Here is a 25,014-nt window from a genome sequence, read left to right as displayed (position 1 = left end):
CTGCAGGCTACAGTCCGCTGCTTTGGCCGAGGTCGTTCGTCCTTCCCAGGCTTCTCTTTAGCGCACCGACCGCCGAGGTTCCACCGCACCTTTGGGCGTCAGGCGGATTAGTTTAATCGGTGTAGATGATCTCACGCCACCCCCGCTATTGGTCGATCTGACCTGTCGCTGTCAAACCGCGAGGCTAATAATCCAATTAAGTGTTTAAAGGCGAGACTCTAGGAATAGCGCCAATTACTGGGAAAAAAAGAAAAAGTTTCAGATCTTCATCGTGGTGCTGGTGGTAATGGAGCAGATGAATGGATGATTGGGAACCATGTATGGTTCATGTCACTGATGCTTTACCTGCCAGAGCGGAGCTGCCTTCAGCGAGAGGACGTCAAAAAGGCAATGCCATGATCCCAGGGATTATTTTGGATCCGTGGTGGGAGCGTTGAAGACAACACAGAGGATCAGACACAGGTTACATGTTACCAGGTAGTGTCTCCATTCTTTACTGTCCTGATTTGGCAGCTTTGAGTTGGATGTTTTCATGTTTTTTTGTATGTATTTGTTCTGTTTAGCTGTTGTGACTAGTCCACTTTGGGCACTAAACATTCACATTTAAGAGCCATAATGCACAGCCTTCATGGTTGGTCAGGCCTGTGTGGATAAGAATCATCATCTTAAAAGGTGATGTTTGTCAGAGGCTGCTGGTCATCCATCCATCCAACATCCATTATACTGTTGTATTTCATAACATGTGAACATTTCACCTTGAGGTGGGTGGAAAGAAGGTTACTAGACAGAGACCTAGATCCAGAAGAAGGTGTTGTGCTGCCCCGAATTTCCAGGAATACACAGGACAGCTTCTCCTCTGTCTGCATCATGTGACGTGTGTTGTATAAGTTGTCTGGGGTTTAGAATAGTATGCATGTTTAGTCCAGACATCATGAACAGAAGATGCTTTCACACCTATTCGTGATGAAATGCATCTTTTTTTCATATCCAAAAAAAGAGCAGTAGCAACTGGTGTGTGAAGAGACAGAGCATCAGCTTATCAGACGTTAAAAATAGATCTATAGAAAGTGTAAGTTGGGCATAGACAGCAGGACCTCCAGGAACACACTGACAGTCTGGTGACAATGTTAATTGCAACTTATAGCCAGGTTTTCATATCACACATGTAGCGTTACTCCTCTTTACTACATATGGGTTTTTCTAAAGAGTGGGTCCAACTCAATCTCTTTGTAAATCATAACAAAAACTGTATACAAACAATATAATCATTCTTTAATTCAGAAGAACCGTTAAAATCGTAAGTTAATAGCTAAGTAGTTGCTGCAAACAAGGGCTTGCTTGTGCTCAGTGGACAATTTTAGGTGTCATGAGATGAGGATAACATCAGTTTAAGTGATAACGGTTTAAGTTAATCAGGCCTGTAGTAGTACTGTGGTTAGTTTGTATCAGTGGAAAAGTGTTCAGCCGTCTGACTGTGAGCAGACTATAGTGTTACTGCTCGGAGACACTCAAAGTAAAAGGACCCAGTGGAATAAAAAAGCCACAAGGGCTGAGATTCCCCCTCGCCTTTATCATTTATCAGAAAAAAGCTTTTGTAATAATTTGAAAGAAAATGTAATCAAACCCAAAGAACGCTGCACTCAGTTTTTACTGTATTATTCTTGTGTCACCAAAACTTTACCTTAGGTTGAGCATGCTGGAAAGAAATTCTCCAACTTTATTACTCAACAAAAGTTTCATCTGAGCACTGACATTCATTAGAAATATTTTTTTTTAAATCAAAAAAAAAATCAACTAATTAATTGAATTGATTTTAATGAACTGGATTTGTGTTTTTACCAAAAAATAAGTAAAAATGGTCAAAGGAGCGTTTCTTACACAGGTTTTGAACGTTGTCACTGGTCAATAAGATCAGGTTTTCGTCACCGCCTCATCATTACCTTTCCTCCACACAGAGTGTGACGATGAGCTAATGAGTGGGATCATGACACAGTTGCTTTGGTGCCAGAAGTACAGCTCCCTCAGAACCACCTACGGGTCAAATGAAAGCCTATTATGAAACGGGAGGGGCAGAAAGGGCGAGTAGCAGTAAGACTCACAGACTGTAGGCTAATGTAACCTGAGTCCAGCACAAAGGACTTTTTCCTGCAAAGTCTCTCAGAACTATCTCTCATATTTGGAACTGTAGTATAAGCGAGTCCCATTGAGATTAAAATCTCTTTTTAAGTTTCACACAGAGACGTGACAATGAATCAGAGATGTTATAGTGAAAGTGACCAGAGAAGAAATCCCTGGATAACAAGCTTGACACCAAGCTTGGGGGAAAGAATAATGGCTCTATACACATTCCACAGTGCGATGGAAGACACCTGAGATGTAAGATTTTGCTCAGAGCTAAGTGCCCTCATGTGTGTAATTGTACATGTATGTGTGTGTACTCTGTGTACAGGAATGTGTGCAGGATGAGCAGCACATTTGTCACATTAGCTGAAGTACTGGAGGCACGAGGGGGACCTCTGCTGGAGGAGGAGGTCTGGTCCTTGCTGCTGGGCACTGCAGAATCATTAGTGGATGTCTCCTATACGGGTAAAGGATTTACACTAACTGCCCTCCCCGCATACATCACATCTTAATGCTGTGTGTTATTTTGACTATACTATAAACATGTGACTAGAAGAACGGCAGCTTCACTCCAGCGTGACTTTCCCACAGGACTGTTTCAGCCTCATCATTGTGTGTTATCTTCCTTTTTTTGTTTTTTTTTTCCAGGTCACAACAATATGTGTAATATAATAAGCCCCGCCTCCTTGCTGCTGTCAGCCACTGGTACCTTAGCATTTAAGAACTGTGGCCTATCAGATGAAGTGTCCACCTTCACTGCTCCAGAGATGCTGCAGGGCCGCGCCAGCTCAACCAAACCTGCCATAGAGAGGGTGAGTGCAGTCATCCTCGCAGACAAGTCGCCTGAAAGTTCACCACAGACATGTCCAACATTAGAGGCTATTATTTCATATATGGTTTTTGCTAAATCTCTATAAAGTCTGATGTAGTGTGAAATGATATACTGTGGTGTGTAAAAATCTCAGAATGTAATCCTGCCATCTAGTGGCTGAGGACATAATTGTGCAATTCAGTGTATCATTTCCCATTTGTAAATATCACAAATATTGTTGCCTCTTAGGCGACATACGTGATATGATGCATTGGACATTGATTATGAATTTGAAGTCAGATTCATAGACATTTTTAACACACTTTCCTTTTCTTTATAGCTTCAAAATGATGTCTGATGCAGAAATTCCACTATAATTAGATATTTAATTACAATCAAGTTCCAGTTTACACTGTTAATCGAAAACTTGATCACACGCACACACTTGTAACGACGTCAGTTCTGTTTGCATGTAATAATAAGGATGATACTGATAAGGTACTGTTTGTGGTGCATGGGTTGAATATACTGTAAATGATAAAACATTCATGTAAAATTAAACCAACTTTACATAAAACCAATTTGGCTTTTGTTTTAGCTGATAATGTCCCATTGAAATGAGTTTCTATTGTCTAACAGATGCTGGTGTACTCACTGGGTATGACTCTCTACTGGTCAGTTGATTTTCACCTACCTCAAAATCAGGTGGGCATCCAACCATACGACAACACTGTAATATACATATATATATGTGTATATATATACACATATATATATATGTACATTATTTTTTTAGCGTCACTGGAGTCTCACAGCTCTGTTGTAATGTTGTTTTTCATCGCAGCCAGTCCAGTTGAGTGACAGTTTAAACAGCCTCCTCCTCAGCATGTGTGAAGACGTGGCCCAGCGCAGGGTCAATCTCATCGCCATCCTGGAAGCCTGCGAGTCGCAGCATAAAGCCTCCATCATGCCGCCGCCCACCAAAGTCATCAGACAGCTGGTGGAGGAGGTTTTTCATGAACCAGTCAGTCCTGGATGTCCTTATTCAGTATTTTCCTATTGTCTTGTCCAGTGTTTGTTTATGACTCCTCAGATGTTATAGGCATGCTGTATTGGGAGTATTGTGGGAGCACTACATTATGGAGAGAGAGAAATTTTTTTTTAGAAGTTGTGATTTCTTCTCCTGCAGATGGACCAGGGCTCTTTGCCAGACAGTAACATCCCTCTGAGTGGCAGGAGCCAGATGATCAGAGAGAGACTTCATGGTGAGTCCAGTCAAAGACTCACTTTTCTTTTGTTTATAAATAATTTAATGCTACCTCATTTCTGATTCTGGGTTATTTGACAAAACAGAAACAAACATAAATTGTGTTGCAATGTGTTGCACAGAATTATCCTGTATTCATCTTGAAATGAAAATGAATGAATGAAAATTAAACTATCATCATGCATAAAATAGGTACAGTCATTGTATTGTTGGCTTGACATAGCATACAGGTCAACAGGATTAAAATCTTAACCTAAAGCAAGCCCTAGATTAAAATCCTGTGAGAGCCAATAATCAGATACTGAGTGTGGATGCTCCAGGCTAAACCCTCTGCCAGCCTCAGTCCTCAGTCGTCTCCAGGACAGGAGTCAAATATTGCTGTCATTTCTCATCTCAGGAAAGAGGGGGCCATTTTCTGACTACAGTGAAGGGAGTGCTGAGGGGAGAAGATACTCAACAGACTCTGACTCAAAGTCAGGTATGAGTCTCTCGTGTGTGTCCTTCACTTTGATGTAGGATGTAATGCTTTGTTATCAAATGAAATCCTTTTTTTCTAAGGTGAGTTTTGATTCTTTTGAATCTATTTTTAGGGAGTTTACCTCAGAGACGTTGGAGACAAAGACCAAGGAGCTCTCCCGCACCACTATACCATTCGTCTTTAGACAGGTATGTACTGCATGCACGCAACTGTTCACAGTAATAAAATAAAGACGTTATATGAGACGAGATATCATTTAAGAGGACAGATTTAAATTTAAATTTAAGTTTCAATCTTAGGGGTTAAATTTAAGTTAATCAAAAAAACAAAACATAAACCAGTTTAAAAGAATATACCAAATACACATTTTAAATAAATCTAAGGATGATGAACAGCAGTTTAATCCAGGACGGTGATGGAAACGGTCGTGTTTAAAGCCAGTCGTATTCTTGTGTTACTGAGAACATTCAGAACACTGTATAAGACACTGTAAATATGTATCCATCTATCAGTATTTACAGCCAATACTATAGTTAGAATTTACCTTTCCCCCGCTACCCTTACTGTTTGTATTGACTTTGAGGAGGACATGATTCTGTCCCCCTTCAGAATCCCTCATGGTGTGCGTCACAGGGACAGCACTTGCAGTTGGCTTGGAAGAAGCCCCCACCATGACGTCTCTCCCAAAATATCAGGCAGATCTCACAGTCCCTCCCTCACCATGAGTGACTCTTCGCTCAGTCTGAGCCACAGGAAAGCCAAGGTAGGATTAGAAAATGTGACTGTATAGACTTTTAAGTATGTGTTGCTGCTCAAAGAGTTGATATTGTAAATATTTATTTTTCTTATTAGGCTCTGGGTCCAGAGTTCATCAAAATGCCAGATGAACAACAAACTGTTCTTGAGCTTCCAGGATCTATTGTGGTAAGCGCTCTGTTCGCGTCTTTCTGCTACTGATCACCGCAAATGTAAACTGCTGGGGTTTTTTTCTTTCCACGCTCTTCTAACTTGTCTTTTCTTGCATGCCGAACTATGTCTGTTTTTGCGTAATCGCATGCACAGTACTGTATATTTAGGTGCATGCACAGTACGTGGATGTTTGTAGGTTTCTTTCTACGTGCATGTGTGTCAGTGTGTCTGTGCGTGTACATCACAGTCCAGAAAGGGCCGTTCATGTTCGTCTCAAAGAGAAGTGGCCGTGGCGATGCCAAACGGACAGTACGTGGTGGTTCGCTGTGACATAAGGTCCAAGGGAAGAGATGTGTTTGACATGGTGGTGGCTCATGCAAACTTGGTGGAACACTTCTACTTTGGCCTTGCCTTCCTAGATGGTAAGGCAGCACACATTCGTGTTAAAAAGTAACTTATAGCGGACTTATAGCAGCCTTTTTAAATGTTTCACTTCATTAAAGAGGTTTTTCTTTTTCAATTTGCAGATGATGAATATTTCTTTTTGGACCACGAAACAAAAATCTCCAAAGTTGCGTCCGACAGCTGGAAAAAAGGGCAGATATCCTCCTTTTTGGTGCATCTCCGAGTGAAATTCTTTGTTGACGATATTTCCTTCATTTTGTAAGTACGGTATTTTGATTAAATGTTGTAAATGTCTAGAAACATCTTACAAAAATACACCCTCTTTTCCTGTTTCTGTCAGGCACAAACTGACTCGACACCAGTACTACTTACAGCTGCGTAAGGATATCCTGGAGGACAGGCTTTACTGTAATGAGGAGACAGGCTTGTTTCTTGCAGCCCTTGCTCTGCAGGCTGAGTTTGGGGATTACATGCCAGAGGTACCAAAAAACGTTTACTTCTATCTTAAAATACCAGCCCCATCTTTCAGGGTGTGTCACAGCAGTGTTTATTGTTCTTCTGTGTGTCATTCCAGTTGTATGGAAAGAATTATTACCAGCCAGAGCATTATGTGTCCAAGAGGATGCTCGAGAAACTGGCGCTGCCTAATGTCAAGGAAGAGCTGCCAAGACTGCATGCAAGTCATGCCCAGATGCTGCCAGAAGAGGCAGAAATAGAGTATTTAAAGGTAGCCAGAATACCAGTACATCCACTCAGACAAAATGAATTTTATTATTCAGTGTTTCATGCTGTCCATTAGTTATTTTTCTACCTTTTAAGATGCAAACTACTAGTATTTGCTTTTAGTATTTGAGGATGATGGGTCTTCTGTTGGACATCATGAAAATTTAACATTTTCAAGGAAAGAATTAAAGGAAATTGCCCCAATTTTTTGAACCTCAGATTGCCCAGCAGTTACCTGAGTATGGGGTCATGTTCCACCGTGTGGGGAGAGAGAAAAGAGTGGGAGAGTTGGTGTTGGGAGTCTGCGTCAAAGGAATCATCGTATACGAGATGAGGAACCACCTTCGGACTGTCACCAGACGTTTTATGTGGAGGGAGACTGATTCCATATCCACAGGGGTAAAAAATAAAAAAGGATTTTCATTCATAATTTGTTAGATATTACTTTTTACCGTTCATTTTGCTGTGGGGCTCAACGTGAATCCCAATGACTTCTGTGTGTCTTTCAGCGGCGTAAACTTATAATAGAGTGTGGAGGGCCCAGTGGGAAAAAGCACAGTTTTCTAACGGAGAGCACAAAAATAGCACAGTATCTCCTCAACCTTTGCTCGGCGCAGCACAAGTTTCATAGCGAGATGACGTCACGACAACTGAACCACACCATGATACCAGGTGAGAAAATTGTAAAGCCATTGTGTGCACAACGTACAGCCAAGCACAACAAAGAATAAAAACATACTCTCTTCTCTTTCTCTAGATGAAAACTTGAAGTACATGTCTCTCTACCGGGCTCGCAACTTGAGCCTGAAGCGCATCTCCTGCTCAGAGGGCATGTTGAACCATGTTGGTCTGAATCCGGGCCAACCAGACTCCATCTCCAAGTCTTGTGATGATCTGACTGCCAAGCTGGAGGCTAGACTCCGCCAGCAGAGAGAGATGAGGAGGGAGATGAGCAGAGAGCTGAACAAAGAGCCCCCGGAAACAGGAGACCTCAGGGACATGAAAGATCAACAGTCCTGGAGGTAGCCCTCTGATGATGATGATGATGATGATGATGATCACATTTCATACTTTCATCACAGAGAAAATGGTAAACATTTGACTAAACGCAACTGTGCGTGTTTTGTAGCACTTCAGAGCCGATTCCCAGGATGATGTCCAGTGTCTCTCTACAGAAGCAGGACTCGGATGCCTCATCCTCCATACGAGGTGCATATCACAAGTGTCCTGGTCAGGTGTTTGCTCACCACGAGCTTCATCAACACCTTTTTTGACACTTAAGTGACATTGCACTACAGTACAGTAACGCTATGCTTCTATCTAGTGTGATAATAATCTTGTAGTGGGGAAGTATTATTTACAAAGTTTTAGAATATTCACTGATGGTTGATTACACTTCTCATGACCACGCTATTCCTTAATTGGAAATGACATGGTATTACTGTACTATTATCACAGTATCACCATGTTGGACATTGCATGAGAAACACGATAGTGTTGCCATAATATTGCCTATTACAGAATTGTGTTTTTACTGTGCTGTGCTGTAATGTGAAGTGTTACCGTGACAGTGATCATTCATATTCTCATGCCTTGTGTAGAAGCATCCGCATGTCTCCATTACGTTGTCTTCTTTAATCTGTGGCTAGTCTTTAAGTTTAAACGGTTGTAATTTTCTTGACCTACATCCAGCCAGTAGGGGCTTTTCTGTGTCAAACTTTGTTATGCACTGTTCAAAGACATTATTCTGAATATGTTTGTAATCCCTACAACCTACATTTACGATATGTACAACAACATGTGCTTTGCAGTTGATACACCAACCAGGACCCCCCCAGAGAGGGAGATTGTCTGTGTGACACTGAAAAAAGATCCCAAACTGGGCTTTGGTGAGTTTGATAAACTGGACTTAGCTGTGAACTGTGATGTAAAATTAATGAGTGGAGCACCGTGCATCTGGTCCTTTGACAGGAGACTTTTGTCTTCCTCTCTGGTCCTGTTTCAGGCTTTGTGATCGTAGGAGAGGACAATACAGGCAAACTTGACCTTGGGATCTTCATTGCCTCTGTTGTGCCTGACGGGCCTGCGGACAGAGATGGACGAATCAGACCAGGTAAAGAGCAGCACTATCGCAAAAGAACTGGCTTATAATATCAATGTCAGCACATATCAAGGATTTTATAATGGGTTTTCTTTGTTGTTGTTTGTTTTTTTTACTCAGGTGGTCGTCTCATCTCCCTGAACAAGACTAGTTTGGAAGGAGTGACGTTCAGTGACGCTGCTGCCATTTTGCAGAGCAGCCCAGAAGAAGTGGAGCTCATCGTGTCACAGCCTAAACGTAAGTTTAAAAAAATGGAATAAGATGCACAGATTTATATACTATCTCGAGAAGTGGAAAAAAATGTAGAATTCATTTGACATGTTACCATAGATAAACATATCTTAAATTCTGATAATTCTGGACACATGTATTTTACATTTTGCTATCTTATTCTGTCATATACTGTGTGTGTATGTTGTGTTTGTTCACTTGCCCATTGATTACAGATGACAATTACATATAATTTATGTCTCTTACTATATTAATGTAGATTGATACAAACACATGTGATAAACTAAAGTAAACCAAACGCATACTCATGTCCTCCATTTTAACTTCTTTCCCACCAGAGTCTCTGAAGGAGAGTAAAAGTACCTTGAGTCAAAGCACCGTGGGCTTGGCACTGGAGCGGAGCTTCGGGTCACAGACGACGCTGAGCGGCACAGAGTATCGTCCCGCCATGGAGGAACTGGAGGAGGCCATCACCCTGTCCAGCATGGCAATGCCAAAGCATGGCAGGAAGCTTCACATTCCTGTTGTGAGAATACATGATGCCCAGGTAAGAACCAGCACTCGGCACATAACACTTTCAGAGAAGTGACAAAACATTCAACATGAGGTCGGAGCTGATAATTGCTCACCCTGTGTGAACACTTAAATATGGAGAGTGGTTGTATTTTTTTCTGCTTTTCAGGATGTGTGTTCCAGGTCCCCCTCTATCTTAAGTTTAAGAAATGGCGAGCGTTTTATCGTGGAGCTGAAGAAAAGCAGTGGTAGTCTTGGCATCAGTGTGGCTGTGAGTGGTTGCTGCATGAACCTTCTTCTCTATAGGAATCTAGGTTAATTACTACTGCTGAGTTGAGATAGAAAGTAAGATAAGATATTAAAACCCCGCAAGAATAGAATAGTCCAAAGGCAACAAGTTAGGATGTCAAGTGACTTAGATCCCTTCATACTGCGTCAGGTGTGAGCTGTTATTTTAGGCCAGCAGTGGCGCTGACAATCGTTCTCGATATTTCTTGCCAAAAGGGAGGAAAGAACACCAACGTGCGATATGGAGGCATCTACATCAAGAGTCTGGTGCCAGGAGGCGCTGCAGAGCAGGATGGGCGGATTCAGATTGGTAACCTTTTAACTTATCATTTCAATGTATGATCTAGTGGCTGCTCAAAGGTTCCTGTAAACCTTTGAGGTGTGAGTAGTTTTATGGAATAATCACAAAAGGAGAAGATGACTGAACTGTTGAAAAATTCAACATCCTTTTTTGTGCCACCAAAATATTTAAAAACAAACACAGGATTTGCACAGCTAAAAGTTGTCCCTAAGCTTAACCTAACCACAATCCAAATCTTAGCCCTAAACTTCTCCAGTTCCTCAGAAATGAGGTTCTCCCTCATTCAGACCAGGTTTTGATCTCCATGAGGACTGCTGGTCCTGACAAGGTCAGTGTTTATGCCAGCAAAGGTCCTAAAGAGGTAACAGATACACACACACACACACACACTGTTTTGTGATGCTGCTAATGATGATGAGATGTGTGTTTGTGCGTATGACAGGTGACAGACTGCTGGAGGTTGACGGGTCTAACCTGAGGGGTGTGACTCACAAACAAGCTATCGAGTGCCTGAGGAGGACTGGGGAGGTACACACATACACACACACACACACTCACACACACAGACACATTTCAAATGTTTTCTGCTTTTGAAAAAATATACATGTTTTGCAGTGCTGTAGTATATTTTTGCTGTGGTCGTGTTTACCATCCTTAGGAAATATTGATTTCCTTCTCCCAAATGTCAATTTTTATTTATTCCTTAAGTTATTCCTAGCATCTCTTAGTAAGGGCCCTTAAATATAAACATGTTTTTGAAATATCATGTGCCTCTGCTCCTTGTAGGTGGTGAGTCTGCTATTGGAAAGGGAGCCCACAGTAGTCTTGGAGGTCAGACCTGACTCACCCTGCCCCCAATTAGCCCGCAGTCCGTCACACACACAGCCCCCCAGGACCGAGGTCTCCGTGGAAACGACCTTGTCTGGTCGAGCCAAGGACTACAGCTTTGTGACTGATGGTGAGAGCGGACATGAAGGCACAGATATGCTCACATAAGAAAAAAAAAAAAGTATGCACACTGGCAGGCATGCACACACACACACTCGCACATAAACTATTGCACACAGAGCCCAAGGTGCCTGTGAGTCATCTGACAGCTACATTGTGGTCGCTGTCAGAGTCGGCTGACGATGCCTCAGTCCCCCCCGAGACAGCATGCGCTGAAACCTGGAAGCTGCATGTTCTGCTCTGTTAAAGGAATAGGTCCTAATTTCTGTAAGGCAAAACAAGACCCGGATAATTTAGCAAAATCATATACTACTCTTGATGTATATTGGTTGATATGAGTGATGGCAGAGTTGATTTTTACGTACCAGGTTTCCTCATCATCTTTTTACTTTTTTGTAGAAAACACACATGAGGTTGTACTGAAGAAGAATTTGTCCGGCCTTGGCTTCAGCTTTTACATCTCACAGCTGCGTTCAGGGCCGGACCAAGGCACCGTGGTCCGGATCAAACGTCTGTTCCCAGGTCAGCCGGCACTGGACAGTGGCCTCCTGCGACAGGGAGATGTCATTCTGTCTGTCAACAGAGAGCCCGTAAAGGACTTGTCTTACCAGGTAGGGATTGGCTGATCCTTACACATTTATTTTTACCTGTAAATTTCCAAATTCATTCAAAGTTCCACCATTTCCAACAAGGGCACAGTCAACTGGGTGTTTACTTCAACCTTAAAGGTCTAGTCTTGGGTTTAATGGCAGAAAATGATGTTTTAATGGAGTGTATAATCCCTTCAATTAAACCAGATTTGGTCTTAGAATAAGACTTTATATTTACTTTAGACGAGGGCCTTGTTTTATGGAGTCCGTGTTTCTTCAGCAGACCAAACAGCCTGTTTTGAAGTGAAAGCTTACGAAAGAAGACAGTTGTGAAAGGTTTTTTTCATCCTTTATGGTGTGTGAAGGCCATTTCAGTTCCCTGACATGCTTGGGAATGGAGGGTCCTCTGTTTGTTGCACTCTTGCAATGAGATGTAACTCATTCTTACACCTTTAAAAGCGTTAAGATGTTTTATCCCGAGGTGATTTCATCAATAGATAGACTGGGAAGTGTTTGACCCTGTTGTTTCTTGAGGTCTTGGCCATGGCAGTGGTCTATTTACTTCACTAATCCTTTAAGCTCATGGGACTGGAAATAGACAGCCGGTTGAGTCACAACGTTTGATGTGCCATCTAATCTTTTGTGTACTGCCAAGGAGTTTCAATGGGATTTACACAGCAGCATGTAAACAAACAAAAGATGTGTACATTTTGAGTTGTACCAAAGCGACAGGCTATTTGATGCCTTTGCAGAGGGTTTTGTTCCTGTTACGTGGAGCTCCTTCTGAAGTTCATTTGCTCGTATGCCGACCAAGTCCGGGAACACTATGTGAAGTGGATGACAACACACTGGTGAGCTCACATGCACGTGACAACACCCCACGTTAGATCCAGTGACTCAGACACATTGTTTGACCTCCTGTCTGTCTCTATAGAATCCTGCTCCCTTTCGCGAGGTTCGATCCCAATCGCTGGACCTCCGACTTGGAGAGGACTACACCCAGTTTCTCAAGTTTCATTATGATGTTAACATACCTGCTGTGAGGCCAACCCCGAATCAAGGGGAAGATCTGACCATCACAGCAGAAAATCATGCCGCTCCAACACCTTTGGAGAACCGGGGGCGTCTGGATAGTAAAGGGCAGGTCAACCAGACTCCGCCGTCTCCTCCACGCTTACCACCCTCACCCGCGTCACCGACATCCCCTCCGTCACCTGTCTCACCAGCATCACCTGCCTCGCCTGCATCGCCCACTTCGCCCGTGTCACATACCTCTGGATCGCCACCAACACAAACAGAGTCACAAACAACTGCACGAAATCCAGAGGAACAAGTGGGAGTAGAAGCAAAGGAGAAGAGGAAGGATGATGAGGAAGAGGAGGTTGCAACAACATCGAGTTCAACTGTGATGCTAATGGATATCTGTCCTAAGACTGCGTCAAACTCTTTATACACCAGGTAATGTACTTTATCATACTGCAGAAACATTTGTCTGTTGAAAAACTGGCTATTAAAATAGTCAGAAACATTATGTAGTGCACAAATTTGCTCTTGTCACAATTGATATTGTGAATTAAGTCACAATAGTTTGTCATAAGTGAAGAGTGGGTCCCCCCATAAAATCTTTGGGCATCACTGCCGTATATAACCTCGGTGTGTCATATTTAATCTCACAGTTTACTTATCTCTTGATATAATATTTATATTTCACATTTCAGTATGGCTGTAAAGATGTACGCAGTATTGCAACTAACATTTAATCAAGTCCCAGCTTTGTTGCTCCACTTGCATTTAAACAGTTTGTTTTCTCTACAGCGGTGTCAGGGAGGAGGCAGATGGAAGCGTGACCTACTGCCTCATGGGAAATGGGCTGACCATCATGGCGGATGAAGAGTACCTGACCATCAGCTCCACCCTGGAGCCTCCTCACAGCCTTCCCTCTAGTCACAGCACTCCAACAAGCAACCTCACAGTCCTCAGCTCTCAGACCTCCAGTGGCTCGTCTAGCTTAGGCTGTCAGAATCCAAACCCTGGCCCCCACATTCCCGCTACTGCCATCCCACCCACCGCCCTCTCTTCCGACACCGTGACACCCTTTTTCCTCGCCCACCCATCTCAGCCTCTCACAACACAGCCGCCGAAAGCCAAGCATCATCCGATCCAGCAGGGACTCCTTCCGAGTCACTACAAAGCTATGTCCGAGAACAGCCGGCCTGTGGCACCTCCTCCCCAGCCTACCGCTGTACCACTGACCCCCATCACTGCCCAGATCATGTCCTTTGCGCCTCCTCGTGCCAGTCCTCCTCTGCTGTCAACCACAGTGCTCACCCCTCCTGCTCAGAGCCACATACAGATGAGGGAAGAGCCGGTGAAGAAAGAAAGGGAATACAAGGATGATTATGATGATGATGACCTGGATGAAGAAGAGGAAGAGAGTCGAAGAAAGGCAAGTTAATGTTTTATCCATTTTTACATAATAGCACTTACACTAACATAAAGTTATTTGTAAATGCAAATTATTATTGCTTTCAAAATACAATCACTAGATTTTTCTCCTAATTATATCAGATTTTTTACCAATTTGCTTTATTTTAATTATGGTTTACAGATACTGTTCATATATCTACTTGGTTAAAGTACACATAACAGGAAATATGATTAATATTGTTACATTGTATATATTAAATAGATACAATGTTCTTTGTTTCTGGACTGTCAGGGATTGGTAAAAGAGTTTGAACTGCAAGTGTTTCTGACCAAGTCCAGGAGCGGAAGCTTTGGGTTCACCATTACTCGCAGCAAACTGGACAACTGCTACTACATCCAGGAAATCCTGGACAACCCAGCCAGGGCAGATGGACGACTCAGGGCAGGAGACAGACTCATCAATGTACGCGTAAACATACACAGACACACATCTGTACATGTCTGCTCGTAATAAAACCACTTTGTATCAGAGTACAGTAACAATATGGTAAAAGTGTGTTAATAATTGTATGGTGGTAATATCATTGTAGCACCATCTTAGATCTATCGACCTCCTTTTTGTCCTTTTTTTCTCTCTTTCAAAATGTTACTGTTTTGTAATGTAAAGTGTTATCGAACATCATTTTCATCTACATCTAACGTCTATGTGCTTGACGAAATGACTGTAAACAAATTGTCTCCTGCCGTTTGTCTCCAGGTAAATGGTCATAATGTCACCAGTGTGGCAGACGATGTTGCCATGACGATTCTCAGGTCATCTCCAAGAAAACTGAGTATGACCATCGGGAGGGCGGTTGGTAACTTGGTTGCCCCGCCACCCTGCGACAGCCTGCCTGACATTGTCCTGTACAAGACGCCCTCAGGACAGCTCGGTGGGACACTGCAGACGCTTTCGCACGTTTTTCAAGATGCGCTACATCAAGACATTCGTACTGAATGGTATCGATGTGTGTGTGTGTGTGTGTGTGTGCGCTCTCTAGGTATAAAACTGACTGGTGGCATTGGCAGCAAATGGCAGGGCATCTACTGTCTAGCGGTGGTGCCGGGTTCCCCAGCCAGCGAGGAGGGGAGCGTCCAACCCAAAGACAAGATCCTCTACATCTGTGGCAGGTGCACGCTGGGTATGACTCTAGAGGACGCAGTCAAAGCCTGCGAGATCGCCCCTCGTAAAGTTAAACTCAAGATTATCAGGTATGTTCCCTTGTTGATGGGAAATGCTGTTTAGATGCTGTTTGGATGTTAATGTGTTTCAAACCTTTGAATGAATCTATGGTTTGTGTCTGTCGCAGAGACGAGCAGCCAGTGACGCCAAAGGCCAAGTGGAATGGTATGGATTTATGGACGTTTCATCTGCTTGAGTTCACCCAAGGAAACGTGTTATATGCTCTGATGAATTGCCTAGAAACCAGATATGTTTGTTAAACAAAGACAAAAGTTCAATCATTACCAGAAAGCTTAGGAGTTCTGGGAAGACTCAAGTACTCACGTGTGAATCAGAATAGAATAAATTTAATTACATTTTTCTTAACAAAATAAAAATGACACCATCCATGCATTCATACCAATAGTGTCCAACCTACACTCTCTTTATCACAAGAGATGTCGGCGCTCCGATACATAGAAGAGTTTCTCTGTACAGTTTATATTAGTGTATAACAGGTATTTCCTTTTTAGGCCTGTTTGACTGGAAAAAGGACAAAAGGTCCTTTGCTCGATTTGATGAAACGGTGTCTCCAGAGAAAGACTCCCCGACGGAAGAGGGTGAGTTCTTTCTCTCTTTCGCTCAGTGCTGAAAGATGCTTGTCTTTGCGGCCGTGTGTGCGTACATGTGTGTGTGTGTGGGATCTGAATGCTGACAGACAGATCCTGGGCTCTCACAGCAGCAAGATTAATAATTACCAAGCCTCTGGCCCTCCACTGGTGTATTGGACTGCATGGGCAAAGGCGTCACACACACACACACACACACACACACACAGTGCCATACAGACGGTGGTCTATAGGGCAGGTAGCTCAGTTGCCTGGTGACACTGCATGCAGCAGTAAGGGACAGTGGAGACCTTGAAAAGACCGACCTTGTTCACATGTCAGACAAGAGACGTACCTATCAACACTTGTCTTTCAAAATGGCCGAAGAGGTGGGAGGTTGGTGTGTGTTGTTTTTTGATGTTTGACTTTGTTTTTTTTTTCCTGTTTCGACAAATTCCTCGACTAAAAACGGATACACTGATGGAGACTGGTACTGAAGGGAATTTCCGGGGTTATTTCAGGAATGAACCATTTCCCCCTTATTTATCATTTGCATCAGTTTCACTGGCTTCATATATTAAATCATTAGATTAGGTGAAATGACTGGAGTTGTTTTGTCTGCTCTGGTCACTGACTTATTAATAACCCTTCTCTCTTTGTTTCAGCTGAGGCTGTGTGTAGGACTGCTAGTCAATTCAGATGTCTCTCTCTCAGCCAAGAACAAGATGTAAGTTTCTGAGCATTTTATTAACCTTTGTCTGTAAGCTCACTTTGCCACTCTGGCTTCATGTATCCATTTTTATTTCATTTAACTGCACGTCTTATGAAGTGTCTGTGATACGAGCATGGAACATGACTCTATTGCGTGTCAATCTGTAAATGTATTATTCTGCGTCAAAGCTTTTTGTGTTAGTCACTTCTGAGTCACTTTTGCCCTGCCACAGAATCCTACAAATTCTGGTTTTCTTTCTGTGTTTTCCCCTGTCGGTCTTTGTTCCCACAGAGTTGCATCATGCAAGTTGAGTTCACAAAACCAGAAGGAGGAGGCCTTGGCTTTGCCTTGGTTGGTGGAACCAATGGCAGCATGCTCAGAGTGAAAGAAATCTGCTCTGGTGGAGTAGCCGAGCAGGACGGTCGCCTGAGAGTAGGAGATATTTTATTAGAGGTAACAACCCACCACACGGTGAGTCTGTCAGTTATAAACAGTGCTTGATGTACTGATCCTGACTGGATGTGTTCCAGGTGAACGGTGTGATTGTTTCCGGCCTGAGCTACAGCAAGGTGGTGGACATCCTGCGTAAAGCTGAGGGCACTGTGCAGCTCACCATTTGCAGAGACATCCTGCCCCTGATTTACGCTGAATCACCCACACCGCCCAACATGTCCGCACAGACTGAAGCCATTTTAGCTGAGCAGCCGGCCCCTGATACCTGTCCCTCACCTGATGTCGTCCTGAATAGACCAGCTGAGCATCACACAGGTACTGTGTATGACCCCCTGTATTTCCTACAGTATTATTCACAATTTGTAAAAGGACAAAGCAATGGAACTAGTTTATACATTCATCTATTCTGTGCTTCTATTCTTATTTCAGAGGTCATTCCAGACCCTGCAGTGAAAGAAACAGGTGTTGTCCTAACTTCACCACCACCTACTCCACGCCGACTGACTGTTGTAACTGATGAGACTGAAGTCAGACAGGTAACACACACAATAACAAGCTTACACCCTCTCAAGTACATTAATTGAGTTGCTTGTATTGTTTAGAGGGGCTGTATTAAATATGTAACCATTAGCGTTTAAAACATGTCTGAGCTCTAAATATTGCAGAATGTTGTTCCTCCTCCTCAAACTATGCTTATAAACTGTCTTCATGCACATACACACACATAACTCTCCCAATGTCTGGGATTATTATTCTGTATAAACACCAAACCTCAGAGCAGCCGCAGAGTCACAGCAGTGGTGAATTATGACATGATGAGAGAAGAGCGACAGGCAACAGTAACTGGCTGTACGATCGTTTCCTCAATCTCTGATCCTATCCAACTTTATTTATAAAGCACTTTTTTTTTCCATTCCTAAACTAAAACAGCTGAAAGTGCTGTACATCAGAGATAAATAAAACAAATAAACTATAAAACCATAAGACCCTAATAGACCTAAGAACAAACAGAGGTAAGTTGGGGCAAGACCATTTCAGTAATCATCCAGTGGAGTGAGGTTAAAATGGGATGCCATATCATGGTCATGGTTAATGAGTTAATGCAGTACATTTCTATCACAATGTACAATCACACACCTCTTTACTAACATGTTCCGCTAACATCTTGCTCCCCCTGTCTGTTGCCTCCTTCGGCTGCTTGTCCGTGGAACAGGACAGTTGTAACAGCACCCCTTCTCATCAAGCTTGCTGCCCATCACTCAGTGTCACTGATATGTTGCATGGAGCTTCCGACAGGTAGTCAATTTCAAAAACTACTCTGCTCTTGTAATGTACTTATTTTGTGTCTGTCCCCCCCTCCCTTCTCCACACCCTCGCCCTCCTGCTCCTTCTTGGAGTTCCACTCTTAACCACTTAGAGGCAGCAAAGAGTAACAGATGAACCGCCACCCTCATGGACAGAGAAAGACAGTTAGGATCTATAATAGCGTCATTCTGTGTAGTATCGACAGTAAAAAGACATTTTAGCTTCTTGTCTATACTGTATTTTAGGTGGAAAAGTCGCAGGGACAGGAAGCTCAGCCTTGCATGATTTCATCCCCTCCTGAAGAGTAAAAATGGTCTGGTCTCACCCCTGCTCCCTGACTCCCCCAGGAAACAAATTGTGACAAAGCTTTTGGACCAGTCCTGCAAAGAAATCCGAAAAATCCAGTCCGACGGCTGGAGCAGCGAAGAGGAAGATGATGTGTTTGACGCCGCCCAACAGGAGATGACCTCCCCCCAGACGGGTGTCTATACCTCTACATTTTATACACAGTAACACTGAGCCATTCCACCAATCCCCATCCTCATCAAATCATGTTCTCTGTCCTCAGGCCCACCTATAGTATCCGAGGAGGAACTGGCCACTTTAGCTCTCATTAGCCCGGCTAGGACCAGTCAGTATTCTGGGACCAGGGTCAAAGCTTTAATCCAGATTCTGCAGCATCAAGTGGACCAGCAGGAACTGGTCAAAGAGTTCATGGTGTGTATGTGTTTTACTGTAAAACCATGGCACACTAAAAGAAAAGCAGGAAAAACATATGCATTAGCAGATGAGATTAACAGAACTTGTTCCACTGTTATAATATTGTGCATTTCAGGCTCTGGGACATATGAAGCCCTCGGACAACTGTCTGGTGGGAAAAGCCCCTGAAAACAGAGATAAGAATCGCTACAGAGACATCTTACCCTGTAAGTTTTAAAGAGGATTTTCTTCTTTCTTCCATTTTTCCCCCATATGTTCAAATGCCTGTGCCTCATTTCATCTTTGCCTGCTGGGGTGTTTTCTTTTATTGGTGGCATAAAGCTTGTAAAACCTGGACACACACAAACTTGACATTTATATGTGGGTCTGTTTGGTATCTCTTTCCTTGGCTGCTCTGTTCGGGTTGGCTGTAAAGCCTTAACTGACGGTAGTGGAGATATACTGTATGTTTACGGCACTTAGCTCGTTTCTGCGCGGCAAATCATTTCGCACATCAATGGCAATATTTCACCGACGCAGCACATAAAATTAGCTCGGAGTCAGCCAAGAATGGGACGATGAAGTAGATTTCATAGCAGTACCAACCTTGTAATTATCTGGGATTAATACTTTTAAGAAATAAATCAGGAGCAAATAATATTACAAGCTGTTTTATCATTATAAATTTCAGGGGGTAGATAAAAAAAAAAAGACAGGATGAATAAAAGAAGTCCAGTGTCCTCCAAAGAAGACTACAGATTTAAAGCAAGCTGTTTTTTAACCTGAGATATTCACGAATTAATAAAGAATAGTCACATCTTTCTTCATGAAATATCAGTGGATGCATTTCGTTTGGGCGGACGTTTAGAATTAATAGTGCAGTCGTTTTTATGACTTTCGAAGGGTTGAGAAATAGGCTGTCATTGTGGTTTTAAGTGATTGAATTAAATAGCGTATGCACACAAAATAAGCATTTATATCTTATTATTTAAAAAAGACAGTGACCCCCAGTGGAACAGAATGGCACCTCAGTATTGCTTCTTTGCCTCCTTCCTGTTTCAAATGCTGTTTGTTGGTTTTAGCCTTTTCCTTTTATCTTATTTTAAAAGCCAGGTTTAAACTGTGGTTTTTTGTTTTTTTTTTACCTCACGTCAAGTCCGAGCTGGGGGAGTAGTTTTAAAAAAGCCATTCCTAACTGCCTTCACTCTATCACCCCTCTCATCACCAACAACAATTTTCACAGTGCTGGTTTGGGGAATCTAAATCCAGACCTCGGAGAGATGTTTTCTCGGCTTGAGTTTCTGAGCTGTTATATTTTGTGCTTTAGGGGAAAAGAGAGGTTCCAGTGTGTGTTGTTTTTACGATTGAGAAATCAGTCGATTCATAAAATAGTGTGAAAATGTAAGAAGTGGTTGTCGTTCTCTGGGAGAATGCTGCTAGAGGATGCCGTTTGTTTAGATCATAAATTCAAGTGGAGATCCATTTTTTCCTTTCCTTAGATGATAAAACACGTGTTGCCATTGGAGAGAACCAGGACTACATCAATGCCAGCTACATCCGCATGAAAGTTGGTGAGAAAGAGTTCTTCTACATCTCCTGCCAGGGCCCGCTGCCCTGCACAGTGTCAGCCTTTTGGCAGATGGTCTGGGAGAACAAATCGGACGTCATCGCCATGATGACCCAGGAAGTGGAACGGGGCAGAGTCAAGTGTCACAAGTACTGGCCAGAGAAGCTGAGTGTGCCCCTGCACACAGACAAGTACCAGATTCACCTGGAGAACCAACAGTATCTGGAGTACTTCCACATTAAGGTCATCCGCATGGTGGAGACAGAGGTACGAGAGGAGTCTGGTCTGTGTGGTCATTGACGTTGCTTCTCTGTTAGCAAAAATCTCATTTGAAATTGTGATTCCAGACCAGTGAGACACATTTTGTTCGTCACCTGAAGTTCACACGCTGGCCTGACCACGGTGTGCCGCAATGCTCCGAGCAGCTGGTGCGCTTTATCCGCTACATGAGGGCAGTACACCACCACAAAGGGCCGGTGACCGTCCACTGCAGTGCCGGCATCGGACGCACAGGAGTTCTTATCTGCACTGACGTTATTCTTACTCTCATTGAAAACGACTTACCAGTGAGTAGGAGCCACTGTGATGTGTGATGTTTGGCGTTTGCTTTGGTGATGATGATCCATGAGGGTGACGTGGCATCGTGAAGTCTTCTCTTGGTCCATAAAGTGTTGATCAGTCATTCCCAAACGATAGAGTCGTCAAATGTCCTGTTTTGCACACAAAGTAAGAAAAGATGTGTAGATGAGCTAAGACGCCAAAAAAGATTCTCATTTAAGAGAGTCACAGGACATGTTTTTGCTTTCAAAATCACTCAAACCAATGAATCGATTACCAAACATGAAGCTTAAATATTTATTAATTAAATAGTTGTAGCCCTACGATATGATGGTATATGACCTGAACAACCAATAACATCGTGAACCAAGATGGTGAACATTATACATTATTGCAGAGATCAGCACATTGTCAGATGTGCGTCCAACAATTACTAGAATGACTTGGACTCTATGTGTTCGATGGTTTTCTACTCAGATTATTATTGATATGATCAGAATTAAACTGTAACCATAGACTAGTTCAAACACACATGTTGTAGTCGTGTTCAACAACCTTTTTGTTTCTCTGTCTTCAGATCAATGTGAGCGACATTGTAAAAGAGATGAGACTTCAGCGACACGGAATGATTCAGACCAAGGTCAGTGCCAAAGTTCAGAGTTCAAGCTTTTAAAAAAAACATACAGTTCCCGAAAAGCTAGACGCGGGCCCTTGTCTCTTCTCGTTTCAGGAACAATACCTCTTCTGCTACAAAGTCTGGTTGGAGGTTTTACAGGGCATTTTACAGCTTCACGGCACACAATGGCAACCGGAAAGTCCCCGAGACCACAAAGTAGTTTGAATGTTTCCACTTTTACTTCACCTGCCTGTTAAAGCACAGACTAAAGATGTGTAACAGTCAAACGCACCACTGACAGGTGACGACTCTCCTTTACTCACTTTAGCTTAGCGGTAATATGAAACGTGTACTTCACTGTTTTGATACTTTGTGTTGAGGCCTCTTTGTGAGTGACAGTGACATCAACATTGGTTTTATGCTCTTTTATTTTCACTCTGTGCTGTGATTATATCAGTTTCATTTAGATCGCTGATGTTTTCAGGCCAAGTGTCTCTAGCATGTTTTTATTTCATATTTGTGTGAACGCGTCCCATTTATTTTTCCCCCTGAGCACCACCTTCACGTTGCATATCACATTTATTTTTACCATTCACGGCGCTTGGATTTAAAAAAAATAAATAAATCTTTTAACAGCAGTGGTTAAATAGAAGTTTAAGATCGTCAAACCAGAGTTAGTATATGTTTGAAACTTTCACGAGTAGCATTTGATTGAGCATCGCGTCATCACTTCATTAAGTGCATTTCAACCCTGGAGAAAAGGGCATTAGCAAAATAACAGGATTGATTTGTGCAGTTTATCGTGGAAAAGAAAAGAATCAAGTGCCTTGGAATGACTTTATTGCTCCAAACTGACCCTGACTGTCCATTTGATACAAGTAGTCGGGGACAGAGAGCAACAAACTGATTTGAGAGGACGTCACGATGGTTAGATGAATGTGCAGCTGTCAGTTTGTGATGCAAGGTAGATTTTTTGGTTGATCCAAACTTGAGGAGGGTAACATCTCACCTTTTAGTTAGTCAAATTGTATCTTTGGAACAATGTGAAATTTGCACCGCCTTTCAATCGTTCTTTTTTTTTCTTCTTTTTTTTGGAGAGCCCATTTTATACAAAACAGTGTCACAATGAAAGTCTTACTACAAGTACACACAATCACAACTTGCACATCCTTACACAGGTAAAGAATGATTCCACATAACACATTTTTAAATAAATTAATAAATAATCGATTCAATATTTTCTAAAAAAAAAAAAAAAAATTATTGAAAAGGCTTAACGCCTTTGGTAAAATGTACAAACTGATTTCAATGTACATTACTTGCTGGGCTTCGGGTGTAATTTGTTATGTGACTGCATCCTTTATCTGTATTCCATAGCTGTTTTAATACAATCTCAGCCAAAAATGCAAAAAAAACAAAAAACATTGCAAGGTTTACAGACTTTCTTTCCATTTTGCCTCTGTAGAGGTCTATGATGTACAAAGCAACAGAGCTGCATCTGCAAGTCACAGATCAAAGACAATTGTGAGGTGGTTTGAACTTCAACCTCTGGATGTAAATGCTTGTAAGCTTTGTTTTTTTAGCTGCTATCTCTCTCTCTCTCTCTCTCTCTCTCTATCTCTCTCTCACACACACACACCAGCTCTCTTATTGCATGTAGACTCTTTGAACACAGACGTCTGAGCCTGGAGTCTTGATTGCTGAATGTCTTGAACATGATGAAAATTTGGAATGTAGCAAAGCAATGCTCTCCATGAGGAGGAGGGGAAGGCATTAGAATGTCAACGTCTTACCTGAAAACATCTTCCTAAGTATTCGGGTAGGACATTTGCAGTACTGTACCTTTGCCATGTGGATGGTCACGCAGAGCCATCAGCCTCTGTACTGTGTATGCAATATCTTTTCACTCAGTGCTGGTTGGTTGGTTACTTACAAGTTCATGTTCTCTCGATGATTATTCTTTCAAGAACGAGAAAAAAAAAAGAAGAAGCGCATTTTGCATTCATCTGTAGAAAATGCACCTTGTACAGTAAAGCAAGTGCTTATGCAGTAGCATTGTGAAGAAAAAAAAAAATGTAATAACCCTTAATTGCACAACGGCTTATTTACGCTAAATGAATATCTTGTCACTGTACCAGCCACTACTGTATGTAACAGATAAGTGAGAACAATGTAATACCTCTCTCTTTAATTAAAAACTATTGTGAAACCTGTTTGTGTTTTACATTATGTGCCACAGTTGTCCCACTGGCTCACAGTGCAACATAACTCAAAACGGGAACAACGTCAGGAAAGCAGCGGAGTTGGGGTTTCCCTGACAGCACACACAGAACAGAGAGCCAGAGGTGGCCCTAAATCTAATTCCACTGAGCCCCCTCTCCACTTTTACTGCAGGGTATACTCCCTCTCGGGTTTTACTGCAGGGTAAATAAGCTGGGCTCACTGGGGTCTTTGTGACAGCATGGAAACCTCTGGAAACACCGTGCACACTCCGTGAACACACATATAAACTTGATGCCAGGTGAAGCCAGATTTACTCCTTCACTTTCTCTCCCTTCTCGCTCTTTCTCTTGCTGTGTACTCCCACTGCCCTTGTGCACTATCTCTGCAACCGCCCCAATGGCTCACACACACACACACAAACCCAGTCACCCACCCTCCCCTTCTCGTTCCCCTTGCTCTCTACCTCAGACCTTGTTATTGCTGTAAGTTATGGCAGGAATGACAGCAACTTGGTGATTCAAAGCTCATTCCCATTTAGGCTAATATCAGTTTATTAAAAACACTTGTCCTTTCAATTTCAGACAAGCAGACAGGAGAGGAATTACTGACTGGCTCACTGACTCATAAGTGATCTTGAAAAGTGATTACAGAAATTCTGTCGAGCCACGACGTCAGCTGCATTCGATTAATGTGAGCGATGATCGTGGTGCAGCACACGTCTGACAGTATACGACAAACAGGACGGTGTAGCGAGGCCCGGGGAACAAAGCTGTTGCTAAAGTAATTAACAGAGAGTTGTTCAGACAGAGATTGTGATTTAAAGGCCAGAGGAAGGTGAAGAAATGAGCTCATATGCTCTCAGTAAATCCTGCTGCTCTTTGCCGGGCTCACAGTCTAACGCCACAGACACAGACCTGTTTTCTTTATCTCTGTGCACTGATTAAACATGGCCCACAAAT

General features: G+C 42.6%; 1 protein-coding gene across 2 annotated transcripts; it reads left to right on the top strand.

The window, feature by feature from the left end:
* The first annotated feature begins 37 nt into the window (after positions 1-37).
* ptpn20 (protein tyrosine phosphatase non-receptor type 20) lies at positions 38-24,045 on the top strand. 2 transcript variants are annotated; one of them, XM_044046132.1, is made up of 47 exons: positions 78-477; positions 2,450-2,586; positions 2,770-2,933; positions 3,572-3,637; positions 3,777-3,956; positions 4,122-4,197; positions 4,597-4,677; positions 4,790-4,865; positions 5,287-5,440; positions 5,530-5,601; positions 5,834-6,008; positions 6,114-6,249; positions 6,332-6,470; positions 6,566-6,718; positions 6,934-7,113; positions 7,224-7,386; positions 7,472-7,736; positions 7,844-7,923; positions 8,526-8,603; positions 8,720-8,827; positions 8,936-9,052; positions 9,385-9,593; positions 9,729-9,830; positions 10,064-10,157; positions 10,591-10,676; positions 10,935-11,106; positions 11,496-11,707; positions 12,439-12,537; positions 12,621-13,144; positions 13,502-14,132; positions 14,406-14,576; positions 14,871-15,045; positions 15,154-15,364; positions 15,463-15,500; positions 15,848-15,934; positions 16,588-16,649; positions 16,926-17,087; positions 17,165-17,402; positions 17,517-17,623; positions 18,301-18,383; positions 18,740-18,873; positions 18,961-19,109; positions 19,228-19,318; positions 20,591-20,925; positions 21,006-21,224; positions 21,794-21,856; positions 21,947-24,045. In XM_044046132.1, exons 2-47 carry the CDS (start codon positions 2,463-2,465, stop codon positions 22,055-22,057), a joined length of 7,152 nt encoding a protein of 2,383 aa, XP_043902067.1. In that variant the 5' UTR covers positions 78-477; positions 2,450-2,462; the 3' UTR covers positions 22,058-24,045. The 2 variants fall into 2 exon arrangements, with proteins under 2 accessions (XP_043902068.1, XP_043902067.1); XM_044046133.1 differs by lacking the exons at positions 18,740-18,873; positions 18,961-19,109; positions 19,228-19,318; ... (2 more) ...; positions 21,794-21,856; positions 21,947-24,045 and adding an exon at positions 18,638-18,733 and having other exon boundaries at positions 38-477.
* The last annotated feature ends 969 nt before the right edge of the window (positions 24,046-25,014 follow it).

The sequence above is a fragment of the Solea senegalensis genome, linkage group LG15 (genome assembly GCF_019176455.1).
Source record: "Solea senegalensis isolate Sse05_10M linkage group LG15, IFAPA_SoseM_1, whole genome shotgun sequence".
Classification (NCBI taxonomy): domain Eukaryota; kingdom Metazoa; phylum Chordata; class Actinopteri; order Pleuronectiformes; family Soleidae; genus Solea; species Solea senegalensis.
Note: the sequence above shows the minus strand (reverse complement) of the source record. Positions and strands in the feature narration are given on the sequence as shown.